The 19,833-nt window shown below is 45.4% G+C and overlaps 1 protein-coding gene across 5 annotated transcripts in view; it reads left to right on the forward strand.

Moving 5' to 3' along the window:
- The window catches only part of SLC35F4 (solute carrier family 35 member F4), a 144,785-nt gene extending 126,795 nt beyond the window's left edge, over positions 1 to 17,990 (forward strand). For all 5 annotated transcript variants that reach the window (XM_083735852.1, XM_083735855.1, XM_083735856.1 and 2 more), the window contains 4 exons: positions 7,909 to 8,034; positions 11,152 to 11,344; positions 14,791 to 14,880; positions 17,495 to 17,990. In XM_083735852.1, coding sequence (XP_083591978.1) covers positions 7,909 to 8,034; positions 11,152 to 11,344; positions 14,791 to 14,880; positions 17,495 to 17,736 — 651 coding nt within the window. In that variant the 3' untranslated portion in view covers positions 17,737 to 17,990. The remainder of the gene's footprint in view (positions 1 to 7,908; positions 8,035 to 11,151; positions 11,345 to 14,790; positions 14,881 to 17,494) is intronic.
- The last annotated feature ends 1,843 nt before the right edge of the window (positions 17,991 to 19,833 follow it).

The following is a 19,833-nucleotide window of genomic DNA, read 5'->3' on the forward strand; positions in this document are numbered from 1 at the left end:
GTACCACCTATAGATCATTTTCATTATATTCTCTTTTAAGGCAGTGCATGCCGTAAATTTAATGCCTGTGGTCCATAACCTTTCCCAGTCCGCAAACATAATGTCATGACCAATATCTTGTGCCCATTTAATCATTGCTGATTTAACTGTTTCATCTTGGGTGTTCCATTTCAGCAGCAAATTATACATTCTAGACAAATTCTTAGTATTGGGCTCCAATAGTTCCGTTTCTAACTTTGACCTCTCCTTCTGAAATCCTACTTTCCTGTCTTGCTTAAACGTTTCATTAATCTGCTGGTGATGTAACCAGTCTCTGACTTTAGGTTTTAATTTCTCCAAGCTCTGTAATTTGAGCTTTTCACCATCATATTCCAAAATTTCACTGTATTTTGGCCAGTCTGAATCCATATTAAGTTTTTTTACCGCTTTAGCTTCCAGGGGTGACAACCACCTGGGGGTTTTATTTTCCAACAAATCTTTATAACGATTCCATACATTAAACAATGCTTTCCTGACAATATGGTTTTTAAAGCCTCTATGCACTTTTACCTTGTCATACCATAAATATGCATGCCAACCGAAGTTGTTATCATATCCTTCTAGATCTAAAATGTCTGTATTCTCCAGAAGTAGCCATTGCTTCAGCCAGCAAAAAGCTGCTGCTTCATAATAAAGTCTTAAGTCCGGCAGGGCAAAGCCCCCTCTATCCTTTGCATCAGTTAGAATCTTAAATTTTATTCTGGGCTTTTTGCCCTGCCAGACAAAATTAGATATATCTTTCTGCCACTTCTTGAAACAGTCCATTTTGTCCAAAATTTGTAATGTCTGAAATAAAAACAACACTCTCGGCAATACATTCATCTTAATAACAGCAATTCGGCCTAACAAGGAGAGTCTTAACCTAGACCATATGTCGAGATCTTTCTTCACCTCCAACCAACATTTCTCATAGTTATCTTTAAATAGGTTCACATTTTTTGATGTTAAGTTCACCCCCAGGTATTTCACCTTTTTTGTTATTTCTAAACCGGTTTCTCTTTGAAAGCTATCTTTTTCCTCGATCGTTAGATTTTTCCCCAGCACCTTCGTCTTTTGTTTGTTTAATTTAAAACCTGCCATTTGACCAAATATTTCAATAAGTTCTAAAGCTCTTTTCGTACTGGCTTCTGGTTGTTGCAGAGTTAAAACTAGATCATCTGCAAAAGCTCTTAACTTATAATGTTTAGTTCCGAGTCTTATCCCTTCTACCAGCTGGTCTCTTCTGATCATGTTCAATAATACCTCCAGGACAGATATAAATAATAGAGGGGATATTGGGCATCCCTGTCGTGTCCCTTTTTCTATTGGAATCTCATCCATAACCATACCGTTCACAATTAATTTAGCCTTTTGTTCAGAGTATATTGCACTTATACCATTTTCAAAATTATGGCCTACCCCCATCCCATGGAGATTCCTCTTTAGAAAGGTCCAAGAAATATTGTCAAAGGCTTTCTCCGCATCCACAAAGATCAACACTGCTTTTCTGTTTATCTCCATCTCCAGGAGTTCTAATATATCTATAATATTTCTCACATTGTCTGACATATATCTCCCTGGGAGAAAGCCTGTTTGGTCTTTATGAATCTCCTCTGATAACACTTTTTTAAATCTTTTTGCTAAAATTTCTGCAAAAATTTTATAATCCACATTTAAGAGTGATATAGGGCGGTAGTTCTTAACTTGGTGTTTCTCAGTTTCTGTCTTTGGTATAAGTGAGATGAATGCCTCTTTCCACGATTCGGGAGCCTTTTTCCCCTCTAAGATTTGGTTGCATACTTCCTTCAATGGTTGTATTAACCATTCCTTCAATGCTTTGTAGTATCTGGCCGTCAGTCCATCTGGTCCTGGTGATTTTCCCAGTTGCATTTTTTGGATGGCACCCTCTATTTCTTGGTCTGTAATTTTCTCATTTAAAGTCCTCTTGCTTTTTTCAGAAATCTTTGAGAGTCCATATTTTTTAATGAATTCTTCAATCTCTTGTTCTTTCTTTGGCCCTTGAGCATATAACTTTTTGAAATAACTTTGGAAACAATTGCTAATCTCGTTTGGTTTATTGATAAATTTACCATCCACTTCTAGGGATGTCACGGTGTTCAGCTTTTGTCTCTTTTTCAGTTGCCATGATAGCAATTTCCCACATTTATCTGCTGATTCAAATGATTTTTGCCTCATTTGTTTTATTTTCCATTCTATCTCCTCATTCACCAATTCCATATATTGAGTCTGATAGTACTTTATTTCTCTTAGAATCTCCTGAGATTTAGGTTTAGACCTCAATTTCTTCTCTCCTTCTTTTATTTGATTCCAGATTTTTTCCTTCTTCTCATTCTGTTGTTTCTTCTTTATGGAGTTTTGCTGAATCAGGAAGCCTCGCATTACGGCCTTGCTTGCATCCCATATTATTCTTCTTTCCACCTCTGATCTTAAATTTATCTCGAAATAGTCCTTCAATGTCTTTTGGGCCTTTTTGTAGATTGTTTCATCTTTAAACAGGGTGTCATTCATTCTCCATCTGAAGGTTCCAGTTGTTGTCAGCTTCATTTCCATCTTTACTGCATTGTGATCGGAACAAGTTTTTGGGCAGATTTCTGTCTTTTTAACCCTTGGTACCAGATTGCTGGAAATCCATATTTGGTCAATCCTGGTCCATGTCATTTTTGCTTCAGAGAAGAAGGTCCCCTCTCTTTCTAGAGGGTTCCTTGTTCTCCAGATATCAATCAAGTCCATGGTGTCAGTCAGTTCAAAAAAGGTCTTTGGCAGTCTCCCATCCTTGGAAATCGTTTGTCTCTGCGCTTTATCCATGTTTGTGGAGACTACTCCGTTCATATCTCCCATAAATATTATTTTAAAGTCCATAAAATCCATTAACGTCTCATGCAATTTCTTAAAGAACTCGGCCTTCCCTTCATTAGGTGCATAAACTCCTACAATCAGAATTTTTTCTCCTTGAATTTGAATTTCCACTGCCAGAAATCTTCCTTGTTCATCCTTGAAAATTAATTTTGGTTCTAATTTTTCTTTCACATAAATCACAACTCCCCTTTTCTTAACTTTGTCAGAAGAAATGAATTCTTGTCCCAATCTTTTATTTATCAAAAGTTTTCTGTTTATCCTGGCAATATGGGTTTCTTGCAAACATATTATATCTAGATGTTCTTTCTTTAGTATATGAAACACCTGTCCTCTTTTTCGGGGATGGTTCAGGCCGTGACAGTTCCAACTCAAAAATTGCAGAGACATTTCTGTTATTGGGCTGCTTTTCCGCCGACTGCTCCAAGTTCTTGTTCCTCGTCAGTAGGTGCTGGGGCAAGTCCAAATGATAGATTTGCTATGTCTGGTATTTCCCTCTCGTCTACAGTTCCTTTCTCAAAGTCCTCAAAGTATTTCTCCAAAAATTGGTCTTTATCTTGAGTTGTTTTGATCTTAATTTTCTTCCCTTTGAAGTTGAAGGACAATCCTTGTGGAAATTCCCACCTAAATGGGATATTATATTTTTTCAGCAAATCTGCTAAAGTCTTAAATTGAAACCTCACCTCTAGGAAGTGCTTAGGAATATCCTTGAAGATCTGTACCTGGGAATTCTTAACAATCAGGGCCTTCTGGAAATGTAGGTTCAATATTTTATCCCTTTCTTCTTTGGATCTTAAGGTGATTAAACAATCCCTTGGTTTCTTGCCTTGTTTTCTGCCAATCCGGAAGGCTGAGGTAATTGCAAATTCTTGCTCCTCTTCCCCTCCTAGTTCATCAATCCAAAATTCTTGGAATTTATCTGTCAGGAAGTCTCCCAGGTTACCCTGTTCTTCCTCTGGTACTGATCTTAATTTCAAATTCTTATTTTTCCTCTCTAGCTCCAAAAAGGCCAAAGCTGAATCATGTTCGTTGACTTTCTTTGCAATGGGTACAAACTTTCCCCTGGTGTCCTCGGCTGTGCTCCTTGCGCTCTCGGCTATTTTTCTCGTTTCTGTAGATTCTTGCACAAGACGGTTTATAGAATCTGTGTTATTTGCAATTGCCGTTGTGTTCAGGTCTAGTCTTGTTGTCAGCTCTGTCAATTTCTTAGAATTATCTGTCAATTTCCTAGAGTTCTCTGTGGACTGCTTGGTAAGTGCTTCTAAAGACTTGTTTATTCTAAGCAGTGCCTGTGTCATAGATTCCATTGATGCTGTTGTTCCTTTTTCCTGTACAGCTGTAGCTCCTGATGTGGAGCCTCTTCTTTGGGTCTGCTTTTGAGTTTGTTTTGATTTGCTTCTTGTTGTTATTTCCTCCTGTGGAGTGCTCATAACTCAAGGTCGTTCCCACAGGAAAGTTGCAAGTGGAAAATCCCACTTCTCTGTCTCTATCACAGTGCAACTGTTTCTCTCTTTTAGTCCTCTAGAGGGGGAAATTGTATCCAAGTAATGGCGACAATAGCAACACAAAAGGCAGGGCATGTTTTTTTGTAAGCGTCTCCCCACAAACCCAGGGGTTATGTTCCTGGGAACCATGCGTATATGTGAAATCATATATGGTGGGGAACACCACCTAAAAACCTGTAAACAGCCCGTAAACCTCAGGAAACCCTTGAAAAACTCTTTTAAAAATCCGCCAAACTCCACCACAATTGCTCCCTCCAGACCTCCTTTCTCAAACTCCAACTCTCCCCGGGTCTCGAAGGTCGGTGCACCAGGCTCCTGGAATTGCAGCTGCCAAGGCCCCTGCGATAGCTAGCTGTTTTCCCACAATTATTGCACAATTCTTGCAGTTTCGCCGCTCTTTCTGGGCCATTCTAGCCCTTTACGCAGCTTTTTGCAGTTTTAAATCAATTTATTCGATTATTTTGCGGTGCCACACGTTACGCACGAGCTCAAGTGGGGAGACGCCTGCACAAAAGAGCATTATAGTAAGGGAAACTGCTTAGCAGAAATGTGGGTGTTTGGAGAATGAATTTGTGGTGGAATGCTTTCGAAGAAGATTAGGAAAATTCACAGAGGCTAAAGCTATCGTGGCCGACTCTGCTCTGCTTGGAGGCAGTAATGCAGCTGAACATCAGTTGGTGCAAACCACAGGATGGGAGAGGGCTCTCGCACTCGGGTCCTGCCTGCAGGCTTCCTATGGGGATCTGGTTGGCCACTGTAAAAAAAGGATGCTAGATTAGATGGACCATGGGCCTGGTCCAGCAGGAAGTTTCTTCTTAGGTTCTCATGGCTCCAAGGCTCTTCCTCAAGAAGCAGTCTCCTCCTCAGAGTGTAGCCCAAGTTGGCTCATGGCTGCTGCTGCTGCTGCTGCTGCTGCTGCTTCTTCTTCTTCTTCTTCTTCTTCTTCTTCTTCTTCTTCTTCTTCTTCTTCTTCTTCTTCTTCTTCTTCTTCTTCCTCCTCCTCCTCCTCTTCCTCTTCCTCTTCCTCTTCTTCTTCCTCTTCCTCTTCTTCTTCTTTGGCGAACCCTCATAGCAGAGTAAGATTGTCTTCCATAAACACGGTTTTAAGAATGAGTCCATAGGTGACTGTGGAGGCCAATTCTAGATCCACACGCCCTTCCACAGTGGGGACATTGGTTCCAGGGCGGGAGTTGATCACGGTGTGGATTTGCCAAGCGTGCCTTCCTCCTAGCACGTTTCTCCCTTGCGTCCTGAGTTCGAGTGTCTTCAAGCCCATGACACCTTTGGTAAAGGCTGTTTTCCAACTGGAGCACTCGCAGGCCAGTGTTTCCCAGTTGTCAGTGTTTATGCAACATTTTTTGAAGAATTTGCCTTGAGAGAGTCTTTAAACCTCTTTTGTTGACCACCAACATTATGCTTTCCATTTTTAAGTTGGAAATAGAGTAGTTGCTTTGGAAGATGACAATCAGGCATCAGCACAACATGACCAGTCCAACGGAGTTGATGTTGAAGAATCATTGCTTCGACACTGGTGATCTTTGCTTCTTCCAGTAGACTGGCATTAGTTCACCTGTCTTCCCAAGTGATGTGTAACATTTTCTGGAGACACCGTTGATGGAATCTTTCGATTTCTCACCCAAATGACAGTGTGCTATCATAAATAGGCAAGTGACAAAGATGTAGCAAGATCTCAGAGGCTGCCTGCACCGTCGAGAAACACACACCAGCCACAGGTTCCCATTCACACTGTGTACCTTACAAAGTCCTTGATGAGTACTCCTCTTTCCCTGTTAGCCCCCAAAACCGTCATTCCTTCATCCATTGCAAAAGACCGATAACAGAAACAAATCTGGTTTGGGAGCAGCCTTGCCCAAATTGCTTTTAAATCTAAAATATCCTTAAAAATCAAAGAATCAAAGAATTGTAGGGTTGGAAAGCTACACCAGAGTTATCTAGTCCATCCCCGCAAGGCAGGAATCTCAGCTAAAGCATCCATGACTGATGGCCATTCAACCTATGCTGTTGAACAGCCCATACTGTCAGAGAGTTCTTCCTGAAAAAGTCCCTCCACCGAATTTTATGAAAAGAGGGGATGCACTGTAATAATAATAATAATAATAATAATAATAATAATAATAATAATAATAATAATTTATTATTTATTCCCCGCCCATCTGGCTGGGCTTCCCCAGCCACTCTGGGCAGCTTCCAACAAAACACTAAAATACAGTAATGCATCAAACATTAAAAGCTTCCCTAAACAGGGCTGCCTTCAGATGTCTTCTAAAAGTCTGGTAGTTGTTGTTCCCTTTGACATCTGGTGGGAGGGCGTTCCACAGGGCAGACGCCACCACCGAAAAGGCCCTCTGCCTGGTTCCCTGTAATTGACTTCTCGCAGCGAGGGAACTGCCAGAAGGCCCTCGGAGCTGGACCTCAGTGTCTGGGATGAACAATGGGGGTGGAGACGCTCCTTCAGATATACTGTTACCAAGACAACCCCCTTGTTGTCCCCATAGTCTACACCGGGTGGGGTGGGGGTCCCAAAGTGGGCAGTGGGGTGGGGAACGCTAAGCGATATAAATGACTATTAGACTTTGCAAAGCTGGTATCGCAGGACGAAGTTCATCCATTTCGCTGAATGAATTAAGCTGAATAGTTTCAACTGGATTTTGAGTAAACGTGCAATTAATTGTTACTGTTCTGAATTTTATTTAGCCATTACCTAGAATCATAGAATCATAGAGTTGGAAGAGACCAAAGGGCCATCGAGTCCTTCCTTAGGGAGTCCTGCAAAGCACTATTCTGAATAAGAACAGGGAACAGGGAACAGGGGCAGAAGCAGTGTCCCAAAAAAGTTTGGGAACCACTGGCCTGTGCTTCCATTATGGTGGTCTGTCCCCACTCAGAGCCCCCTATTCAGAGGGAAAATATGAGAGAGAGAGAGAGAGAGAGAGAGAGAGAGAGAGAGAAATTAGTTTCTGGGCCCAATTCAACGTGCTGGTTTCGATTTATAGCCTTAAACAGCTCAGGACCTCAATACCTCAAGGACCGCCTCTCACCATAGGAACCTACCCGGACCCTAAAATCATCTTCTGAGGCCCTTCTTCATGTGGCCCAGGGGGTGGCAACACAAGAACAGGGACTTTTCTGTGGTGACTTCCCATTTTGAGAATGCTCTCCCCAGGGCGGCTTGCCTGTGGCCTTCATTATATATTTTTAGGTGCCAGGTGAAAACGTTTCACCAGGCGTTTGGCTAATTAACATTATATGCCCTTTTAAATGTGGGGGTTTTTTTAAGGGGGGGGAGGTTATTGCTGTGTTCATTTTTTATTTTTTTAGTATTTTTTATTTTTTAGTTAGTATTTTGTGTTTTTTACATTGTGAACTGCCCTAAGATCTACGGATGAAGGCCGGTATGCAAATTTAATGAACAAACCAACCGACAAACCTCACGGCATCTCTTTCCAAGTGATAAAATTACTCTAAATTTCTTTCTTTGTGGATTACGCAGATAGTTGCTGCAATCATGGCCATCACTGGAATCGTCATGATGGCGTACGCAGATGGTTTTCAGGGCGATTCGATTATCGGGGTCGCGTATGCTGTTGGGTCTGCATCGATGTCGGCGCTGTATAAGGTACCGTATTTTTCGCTCTATAACACGCACCCAACCATAACATGCATGTAGTTTTTAGAGGAGGGAAACAAGAAAAAAAATATTCTAAACGAAACAGGGGATGTATGATTTTTGTGGTTCATGCTGTGGCCACAGACATGTGATCTGACAGTGAGTTTGGAGTAGCCCAATGCAAAAATCCTGAGGATCCATGTGGATCCATGCTTTGTAACCACATTTTTGCACCACTGCGGCGCCAGGCAACAGTGGGTGCGTGATTGTTTTGGTGCAAGATGTAGCCATGGACATACTATGTGATCTGATGGTGAATTTGGGGTGACCCGGTACAAAAATCCTGAAGATCCATGTGGATCCATGCTTTGTAACCACGTTTTAAGTGGGGAGGGGAGGAAAAGCACTCAAGGGACAAGGAGCATGCGTGGGGTGTGTGGAGAAGGATGCTGCTAATAATGCAGAAGAGGGGTATAAGGGGAGAAGGCTCCTCTCTTCTCCCACTTTGCTCCTTTAAAGCAAGCAGGCTCTGCTTTTCTCCCTCCTCCCCGCTCATCCCCGGCTTAGCGAGCTGAAAAACTTTGCTGCTATGTAGCGAGCTGAGTAGGGAGGAGAGAGGGACAGAGAGCCTGCTTGCTTTAAAGGAACCAACCGGACAGGAGCCGCTTACACTCGTGTAAGCGGCTGCTCTCCCCTCCCGCTTTGCTCCTTTAAAGAAGCAGGCTCTCTGTCCCTCTCTCCTCCCCACTCAGCGGCTCTTCTCCCGCTTTGCTGTTTCAAAGCGAGCCACGGAGGAGGGAAGGAAGGGGAACCATGGATCCTCTGCTCATGACTGAAGCAGATCCCCCCCGCCACCTGTAGGCATTCCCTCCATAACACGCACAGACATTTCCCCTTACTTTCTAGAAGGAAAAAAGTGAGTGTTATGGTGCAAAAAATACGGTAAGTCCTTGCACACTTCCTTGCTATCTTAATGCTTTGAGGGAGGAGAGGAGCAAAATTCGACCTGCACGAGAGCAAAGCAAGCTCTCCATGCTGTGAAGGCAACCTTCCTTCCTTCCTCCTCTTCCCTCACCTGATTTACATTCTGCACCAAGTGCATCAGGGGAAAGTTACGACAGAGATAATTACTTTTGTGGCCCACCAAGGAATCAGCTTGGCTTCCCTTTATCGAGTCTTAATGAAAACTCTATTATTCTGCCGCGGTGAGATTAGCATCTGTGAGTCCCGCATTTTCCGCGCCGGTGTTTTTATCGACGCTCGCTGTGCATGAGTGGGAGAGCATGTTGAAATGTCGAAGGAGGACCCCTCGGGTGAGAGGAGGAAGGTCTCGCCCGTGACGCCCCTCTTTTTTGGAAGTCCAGCCTTAGAAGGACACGAGGGATTCTTTCCACGGCGCTAACAGTCAAGAAATGTCTGGAGTGAGGAATCAACTCTTGTCAAAAATACCCTTACAAAGCTACGAGAAGGCTTGTCCTCCAGTCCTACTGGGTGGCGCTGTGGTCTAAACCACTGGGCCTCTTGGGCTTGCCAATCAGAAGGTCAGTGGTTCGAATCACCGTGATGGAATGAGCTCCCATTGCTCTGTCCCTGCTCCTGCCAACCTAGCAGTTCGAAAGCACGCCGGTGCGAGTAGATAAATAGGTACCGCTCCAGTGGGAAGGTAAACGGCGTTTCTGTGCACTCTGGTTTCCATCACGGTGTCCCTTTGCGCCAGAAGCGGTTTAGTCCTGCTGGCCACATGATCCGGAAAGCTCTCTGCGGACAAACGCCGGCTCCCTCGGCCTGAAAGCGAGATGAGTGCCAAAACCCCATAGTTGCCTTTCACTGGACTCAAACGTCCAGGAGTCCTTTAAAGGTCCTATGAGCATTAGGTCCAGTCATGGCCGACTCTGGGGTTGCGCCCTCATCTCGCTTTATTGGCTGAGGTAGCCGGGGTACAGCTTCCAGGTCATGTGGCCAGCACGACTAAGCCGCTTCTGGCGAACCAGAGCAGTGCACAGAAACACCGTTTACCTTTCCACCGGAGCGGTACCTATTTATCTATTGCACTTTTACATGCTTTCGAACTGCTAGGTTGGCAGGAGCAGGAACCGAGCAATGGGAGCTCACCCCGTCGCGGGGATTTGAACTGCCGACCTTCTGATCAGCAAGTCCTAGGCTCTGTGGTTTAACCCACAGTGCCACTTGTGTCCTTTATGTTTTACCTAAGTCTCTCAGCTTCTCCTAGGTGTGCGCCTGACAAGGCAGTTGCTGCCACAGAGCTGCATGCAACCTACTTCTGCTCCTCTCTCTTCAGTCCTCTCCTGGTCCTGGGAGACAGTGGGGAGAGGAGGAGGAGCTGTGGAAGACCTTGACTCTACCCTAGCCTGACCTCTCTCTCCTTCCTCCTGCACCCATTCTTCCCTCCCCAATCTTGCAGCTCCTCTTGCCTCTGCCTCTCATCTCTCAGCTGTTTCTCCCAGTTCACTGATCCCTCCTTCCATGTCAGTCTCCAATCCCTCTTCTCCCAGTGCCCAGCCAGTCCCTGACCATGCCTCCCCACTTCAAGAGCTCTCTGCCATCTTCTGCAATGGGCATGACAAACTTCCAGCCTATGAACTCAAAGCAGCACCCAAGAGCTGGCTGGTTTCCCCCCTGGACTCTCCCAGGTCACGCCCACACAGGCCACGCCCCTCCTCACAGGCCATGCCCCTCCTCACAGGCCACGCCCCTCCTCACAGGCCACACCCCTCCTCACAGGCCACGCCCCTCACCAGCCCTGCCCTTGTTGAGCAGAGTGAGGTGGCCACTTCAGGTCGGAGCTTTTGCTCGTCCCAAAAGGACAACAAATTGCTATTTCAATGGGTAGATAGTCGTAGAATTGTTGGGTTGGAAAGGGGTTCCAAGGGTCATCTAGTCCAACCCCCTTAAATTTAATATTGTCGTCTTCTTGCTCCCAGGATTCTGTGCCTCAGGTGTCAAGATAACTTGACCAGCTTTGGGGAAGTTGTGCCATGACTTTGGGAGGGAAGCTAACCCTTTGCTGCACTGCCTCGGGCACCGAAATATCTTGAGTTACTCTGTATCCCAGCGATGGGGAGGTTGCGCTCAGTCTGAATTGTTTCCCCCTTTCCCCCCATTTAGGTTCTGTTCAAGATGTTCCTTGGGAGCGCAAACTTTGGAGAAGCGGCCCATTTCATTTCTACGCTTGGCTTTTTCAACTTGGTCTTCCTTTCCTTTACACCGATCATCCTGTATTTCACCAAGGTGGAGTATTGGTCTCCCTTCTCGGCCGTTCCCTGGGGCTACCTGTGCGGAATAGCCGGCCTCTGGCTAGGTATTTATCCCTATTTTATTTCTTTACTTGAATGTTTACGATTTGCACAACCGTCTCAAGGTGGCTGCGTGGAAGGTGGAGCGAGCTTGCTTTCCCTGCTCCGGAGGGCAGGATCCAAACCAACGGATTCGAATGACGAGAAAGGAGACTCGACTAAACATCAGTAAGAACTTTCTGACAGGAAGAGCTGTTCAACAGTGGAACAGACTCAGTGACAATTGTCAGGGATGATGAGAGGTCCAACAATATCTGGCTGACTTCCCATCCCATTCGCTCTATGCGGGGCTGCCCTTGAAGCTGTCCCAGAAACTCCAGCGGGTGCAGAATGCTGCAGCGAGGCTCCTCACGGGGTCTCTGCCATGGGAGCATATTCACCCAGTGCTTTTCCAGCTGCACTGGCTCCCGGTGGAGTACAGGGTCAGATTTAAGGTGCTGGTTTTGACCTTTAAAGCCCTTCACGGCCTCGGACCCCGTACCTACGGGACCGCCTCTCCCGGTATGCCCCACGGAGAGCCTCATGGTCCATAAATAGCAACACCCTAGTGGTCCCGGGCCCTAAGGAAGTTAGATTAGCCTCAACCAGGGCAGGGCCTTTTCAACTCTGGCTCCAGCCTGGTGGAATGCTCTTCCTCATGAGGCCAGGGAGGCAGGATCTGATTTCTTTCCGCAGGGCCTGTAAGACAGAGTTGTTCTACCTGGCCTTTGGCTTGGAATCAACTTGATCCCCTCCCCCTCTTTCTTTTTTCCTTTCTCCTCCTGTGATGAGGCTGCATTTAATGTTTCAGTGTTTTAATGTTGTATTTGAATCTTGTTTTTAAGTTGTATTCATTCAACTTGTTTTTATTATTGCTTGTTAGCCGCCCCTTGGCTGGGGAGGGCGGGGTATAAATAAAAATTATTATTATTATTATCCCTGATCTACATTATTATTATCATTATTATTATTTGCTAAATGTATTGGTTGCTTTTTTTCTTGCCAAAGGCAACTGAAAGCAACAAGCAAACAACTGACAGCCCACCCATAGATATGTTAAAACGAAGAAAAAAACAGAAAAAGTAATATATTTATTTCCTTGATGGATTACACGTTGCATAGTTCTTACTGGAGGGCTTTCAAGAGGGAGAGGCGGTAAGATGAAGGTGACACATTTTTTTGTTACAGATAGGTAGCCGTGTTGGTCTGCCATAGTCAAAACAAAAAAAATTCCTTCCAGTAGCACCTTAAAGACCAACTAAGTCAGTTCTTGGTATGAGCTTTCGTGTGCATGAAGAAGAAGTGTGCATGCACACGAAAGCTCATACCAAGAACTGACTTAGTTGGTCTTTAAGGTGCTACTGGAAGGAATTTTTTTTGTTTTGACATTTTTTTGTGTTTATTAGCTACGAGCTGGGAAAGGGTTGTAGCTCAATAGTGGAGCAACTGCTTTGAGTGCAGAAAGTCCCATTATTAAGGCTGAGTGAAAAAGCGCCTAGCTTTCAAGTCCCGCTCCTTTCGACGAAGGGCTGCAGCCCTAGTTCATTTTGCTGGGGGATATGCCCTATAAAACCCAGTGGGACTTTAGGTAAAGGCCACAGCTCAGCAAGAGAACATCTGCTTTGTATGCAGACGGTCCCAACCTGTCAGAGACGTTCCCCTTCTGACAGACAAGAGAGGAATCCAGAAGGGAAGGGGAAGAGTCAGAGAGTACAGTTGTACCTCCGGTTTTGGATGGCAACCATTCCGGAGCTCTGGTCGGATCCCGAGGTTTTCGCAAGTGGAGGTACCTGTTCTGCACATGCGCGCGGGGCGAAACCCGGAAAAATACCGTATTTTTTGCTCTATAAGACTCACTTTTCCCCTCCTAAAAAGTAAGGGGAAATGTGTGTGCGTCTTATGGAGCGAATGCAGGCTGCACAGCTATCCCAGAAGCCAGAACAGGAAGAGGGATTGCTGCTTTCACTGCGCAGCGATCCCTCTTGCTGTTCTGGCTTCTGAGATTCAGAATATTTTTTCTTTCTTGTTTTCCTCCAAAAACTAGGTGCGTCTTATGGTCTGGTGCGTCTTATAGGGCAAAAAATACGGTACTTCCAGGTTTGCCGTGAAAATATCCCGAAGGATACGTAACCAGAGGGGCTCGTAAGTAGAGGTACCTCATTCCTTCACACAGTGAAAGCGAGATAAACTTATCTCACTCAGGAATGCAGCCTGGCACTTCTGAAAGTAACACAGAGTGGAAAGAAGAGGATGCAACCGAAGAGGGGAAAGGGATAGTAGGAACAGTCTCTCCGAAAAGTTGGAAATTGAGTTGTTTGGCAGAAAAGCGCATGACAGGAAAAAGGTGGTGGTGGGGGGGAAAGGTGGAGAGTATCTTGCTTCAACCGGAAAAAGAAGCTAGATCCGTCAACTGACTCCGAAGGTGACGAATGAGCAAATGAAGCTCAGACTGCTGAGCCCTGTAATTGCTGAATAAATCTGAAGTAATAAAGCTGTCAGAGGCTGCGTCTTGTGTGGGAGAGACTATCAAACCTGACACAACACCCCCCCCCCCAGCTTTTTAGACTTTCAAATGGGTGACATTCCCAACCCAATCTCGAGATGCTAGGTAATCTGTTTGTATCCTCCATGAATTTGTTTAATCCTCTCTTCACGCCATCCAAGGAGGCGGCCGTCACTGTCTCAAGTGGGAGGGAGTTCCACAGTCTTTCTTGACTTTTCCCAAAATTCAAAGTCCCAAACTCTATAATCTTTCCTCATAGGGGAGTTGCTCCATCCAATTCATCATTTTGCTTGTCCTTTCCTGAACAGGTGGGATTTGTCATCCAGGGGTCAGCAAACTTTTTCAGCAGGGGGCCAGCCCACTGTCCCTCAGACCTTGTGGGGGGCCGGACTATTTTTTTGGGGGGGGGAATGAACGAATTCCTATGGCCCACAAATAACTCAGAGATGCATTTTAAATAAAAAGACACATTCTACTAATGTAAAAACACGCTGATTCCCGGACGATCTGCGGACTGGATTGAGAAGGCAATTGGGCCAGATCCAGCCCCCGGGCCTTCGTTTGCCTACCCATGGTCTAGAACCTTAGGAGGACAAGGCACTCTGGAAGAAAGATTTATTTACCGTATTTTTTGCTCTATAAGATTCACTTTTCCCCTCCTAAAAAGTAAGGGGAAATGTGTGTGCGTCTTATGGAGCGAATGCAGGCTGCGCAGCTATCCCAGAAGCCAGAACAGCAAGAGGGATTGCTGCTTTCGCTGCGCAGTGATCCCCCTTGCTGTTCTGGCTTCTGGGATTCAGAATATTTTTTTTCTTGTTTTCCTCCTCCAAAAACTAGGTGCGTCTTGTGGTCTGGTGTGTCTTATAAAGCAAAAAATATGGTATTTGCCGGTTCTGATCCTGGTGGTGCAGAAGATCTATTTTTCTTCTTCTTCTTCACAACCTCACACTTTGCTCTTTTTCTCCGCAGCTTTCAACATCCTGGTGAACGTCGGAGTTGTGCTAACCTACCCAATCTTAATATCTATCGGGACCTTGCTCAGTGTTCCCGGCAATGCAGGTATAAATAATGTCTTTTGATCAATGCAGTGGCTCTGCGTGTGACCCAGGTTACTTGCTTATTCATTTACATAAAATTCCTAAGTCACCCCCCCCCCTAATAAATTGAAATAAATGTTTAAAAGCACCTTTCCAAAACAAAAACAAAAACCCAGAGTCCTTTTTGTTGGGGATAATTCAGATGGAAATTCCCAGGTGTCAAAAAAGGTTATTTATGTTGTGACGTGGGGTTTGTGATTTCAGCTCTCTTGACATATTATGCTGGAGACAGTTCTCTAGTAACACTTCCTTATTAAAGCAACAAAACTGAAACCTGAGGAGGGGAGAGCTGCATTTATAGGGACAGGGAACTAGCTAGAAAGGATACATTTTGGAGGGAACAATATCAGGCAATCACAGTCCTGCCTTTTGGAGGAAACCAATAAGACAGAGGATCCAAATACAGCAGCTTAAATGAACCAATAGTAGCTGTACCCTCTGGAACCAAAAGGCAGTTACTTTACCCTAATGCAATTACAGACAATAATAATACAGATATAAAATCCTTTGACTCAATACACAACAATTTATGTATGCCACTACTGCGGCCCGTGTATTGTTTGCCCAAAAATGGAAAATGAGTGAGGTCCCAGCCAAAGAAGAATGGCAATTTAAACTGATGGAATATGCACAGTTTGCGGATCTAACGTATAGAATAAGAGAACAAGAACAACATTCATTTAAAGAAGATTGGGAAATCTTTATTGACTGTATGGGGGGAAATTGTGTACACTTGAAAATGCTGGCAGCATTCAGAGAAATTCAACACTGTAAATAAGTTTCCATGGGTGTAATAATGGAATATATTGAATGATTTAGTTTATGTAAAATGTGCAGGGATTTATTCTATGTAAAATGACCATGGAAAGAGAAGAAGGAAAGTCATTTTATTTTTTAAGGTTGTTTAATGAATATTCTTAATTGTAAAACAGAAAATTTGATTTAAAATTATACATAAATTCTAATAATAATAATACATTGGGTAGGAGCAGGGCCTGATTTAGGTTTGATGAGGCTCTAAGCTACTGAAGGTAATGGGGCCCTTTATATGTCCAGCTGTCCTTTGTCAACAACAAATTGTTGCTGTCGTTTGTGTTGAATATATGCTATATGGTAATTTATGGACCTAATAAGTATCTAAAGCCATTTGCACATGCAGAATGTAGGCACCCTATATATAGAAATTAGCAAACCAGTTATATTTTAGGGAGCAGGCTAGCAGGCGGGGCCCATGACTTACATAATAAGAGCCTACGCAAAACAAAACAAAACACTGTTGCTGTATGTAGGTTTTATTTTATTTGTTTTTTATCTTATATTTTGGAAAGGTATATCCAGGTTTCTTTTCCTTTACATTTTTTGGGGTCCCCAAGAGAGGGCCCCTTAAGCTATAGCTTGTTTAGCTTATACGTAAATCCAGCACTGGTAGGAGTAGGAAAGGTGGAACATATATGTAAATAATAATAATATAAGAACCTCTGTCTTTCGCTGTACAAAGAAGCTGCAAGAGTCCACCCACTTTCCCCTCTGCCCACCCATGGCATGCGGCCCTCAGTATGAGACTGCTCCCCTGACCATAGCTGTCCACCTTCCCTTTTTTTGCGGAAAATTCCCTTATTTCAGTGCCGTTTCCCGCTGCTTCCTGCTACTACTGTTTTTGTTTTTTGGGGGTGGGGGCGGGCGGGTGTGGAGGACTCCCTGGTCCTGAATGGGGTAACTGTGCCCCTGAAGGACCAGGTGCACAGCTTGGGAGTCATTTTGGACTCACAGCTGTCCATGGAGGCGCAGTCAATTCTGTATCCAGGGCAGCTGTCTACCAGCTCCACCTGGTATGCAGGCTAAGACCCTACCTGCCCGAGACTGTCACACCAGAGTGGCGCATGCGCTAATTATCTCCCGCTTGGACTACTGCATTGTGGTCTACGTGGGGCTACCTTTGAAGGTGACCCGGAAACTACAACTAATCCAGAATGCGGCAGCTAGACTGGTGACTGGGAGTGGCCGCCGAGACCTACATTGGCTCCCAGTACGTTTCCAAGCACAATTCAAAGTGTTGGTGCTGACCTTTAAAGCCCTAAATGGCCTCGGTCCAGTATACCTGAAGGAGCATCTCCACCTCCATCGTTCAGCCTGGACACTGAGATTCAGCTCTGAGGGCCTTCTGGCGGTTCCCTCCCTGCGAGAAGCAAAGCTACAGGGAACCAGGCAGAGGGCCTTCTCGGTGGTGGCGCCTGCCCTGTGGAACGCCCTCCCACCAGATGTCAAAGAGATAAACAACTACCTGACATTCAGAAGACATCTGAAGGCAGCCCTGTTCAGGGAAGTTTTTAATGTATGACATATTAGTGTATTTTTGGTCTTTGTGGAAGCCGCCCAGAGTGGCTGGGGAAACCCAGCCAGATGGGCGGGGTACAAATAATAAATTATTATTATTACTATCCCGGATTGTTAGATATCCCGTAGACTGTCCCCAGGACAGGTGAGGCTGCTGGTCCCTTATTTTCAAATCTAAAAGTTGAGAACTATGCCCCTGACCCCATCTCTCGCTAATTTCCTTGCTCCCCTTTTCTCCCCAGCTGTCGATCTTCTCAAACGCGAGGTGATCTTCAGCGTGGTCCGTTTGGGGGCCACCACCATCATCTGCCTTGGGTTCCTGCTTATGCTCCTTCCTGAGGAATGGGACGAGATCACGCTGCGATTCATCAACAGCCTGAAGGAGAAGAAGGGCGAAGACCACCCTGAGGACGTCACGGACTCGAGCGTCCACTTCCGCAGCAGAAGTCGAGTCAACGGGACTGTGTCTATACCGCTGGCTTAGAGCCGGCCAGGCTTCAAGTTGCGTGCACGCCAATGTATATTCTGTGAATATGATTTAATAATTCCCTCCCCTCGCCCACTTGTATGCTTTAAAAAGAGACAGCTTTATTTTAAACAGGAATGGATTGTAAATTCAACGCTAAACACATCAGATACCTAAGCTGTTTACATTTGTACACTTTATGCAGGAGTAGGTGCAAATAAGGACAATAAATTCCTTTTTATACAGAAACGCAAATAAAAGAAAGCTATATATGTCTGTGTTTCGTGCGAGGGGTTGGCGTTTGGAATTTGCAAAAAGCGCCGCGGGCACCAGCTACAAAATGGCTGCTGTGGGAGTGTTGGGGGACACAAAATGGCGGCCACATCTAAAAGAGCGGTAGAAGGGGCCGGTCCACAAAAAGCCGCCTGTCGATGGGAAAAGGCACCTACAGCACCCACCGCTGAGATTGCAGCCTCTCCTCTGTTCAGAAGGGAAGGGATGGAGGGAATCCAGTTGTGGCATCTAATGAAATTTGGGGGTTTTTCCTGAAGGGGAAAAAGTGTAGAAAGTGGCAAGCGAGTGCAAATGGGAACTGAGCGGGAAGAGCAAATAGACTGGCACACAGTGTGGATTTCTGAGGAGATACTGGGATATTTTGTGGGAGCTACTGGAGGGCGCATTGTGATATAATAATAATAATAATAATATAATTTATTTATACCTCGCCCATCTGGCCGGGTCTCCCCATCCACTCTGGGCGGCTTCCAACGAAATATACTTCTTTTTTCTTCTTTGGCGATCCCTCGTAGCTGAGTAAGATTGTCTTCCATAAACAATGAGTTTAACAATGAGTCCGTAAGTGACTGTGGAGGCCAATTCTGGATCCAAATGTCCTTCCACGGTGGGTTTCTGGGCAGGAGTTGATCACGGTGTGGATTTGCCAAGCATGCCTTCCTCCTAGCACGTTTCTCCCTGGTGTCCTGAGTTCGAGCATCTTCAAAATCCCAACAGAATATTAAAAACACAATAAAACATCAGTCATTAAAGACTTCCCTAAACAGGGCTGCCTTCAGATGTCTTCTAAACATCAGATAGTTGTTTTTCCCCTTGACATATGATGGGAGGGTGTTCCACAGGGCAGGAGCCCTTTGCCTGGTTCCCTGTAACCTCATTTCTCACAGGGAGGGAACCACCAGAAGGCATTTGGAGTCCAAAATGACTCCCAGGCTGTGCACCTGCTCAGTGGCGTTGCGTGGGGGGTGCAGGGGGGGCCGGCCGCATCGGGCGCAACATCTGGGGGTTAGGGTTAGGGTGCGCAAATCCACGGGTTAGGGGGCGCAAATCCATGGGTTAGGGGGCGCAAATTACTTGCCTTGCCCCGGGTGCTGACAACCCACGCTACGCCACTGCACCTGCTCCTTCAGGGGCACAGTTGTCCCATTCAGGACTAGGGAGTCCTCCACACACCCTGTCCCCCCGAAACAGTACTTCTGTCTTGTCAGGATTCAACCTCAATCCGTTAGCGGCCATCCAACTGCCTCCAGACACTCACACAGGACCTTCACCGCCTTCACTGGTTCTGATTTGAAAGAGAGGTAAAGCTGGGTATCATCTGCATATTGATGGACACCCAGCCCAAACCCCCTGATGATCTCCCAGCGGCTGCGTGTAGATGTTGAAAAGCATGGGGGAGAGGACGGAACCCTGAGGCACCCCACAAGTGAGAGCCCAGGGGTCTGAAAACTTATCCCTCAACACCACTTTCTGGAGAAAGGAGCAAAACCACTGCATAACAATGCCCCTATAACAGTGCCCATAACCACCACAAGGTTAATAAAAGCTTTGGAGAGTTTATCCTGATCAGGGAAACAGCACCAGCAGAGTGTTTATTAAAGGTAAAGTGTAAAGGGACCCCTGACCATTAGGTCCAGTCGTGGCCGACTCTGGGGTTGCGGCGCTCATCTCACTTTATTGGCCAAGGGAGCCGGCGTACAGCTTCTGGGTCATGTGACCAGCATGACTAAGCCGCTTCTGGCGAACCAGAGCAGTGCACGGAAATGCCGTTTACTTTCCCGCCGGAGCAGTACCTATTTATCTACTTGCACTTTGAGGTGC

The sequence above is a fragment of the Podarcis gaigeae genome (assembly GCF_964106915.1).
Source record: "Podarcis gaigeae genome assembly, chromosome: 1".
Taxonomy (NCBI): Eukaryota; Metazoa; Chordata; class Lepidosauria; order Squamata; family Lacertidae; genus Podarcis; species Podarcis gaigeae.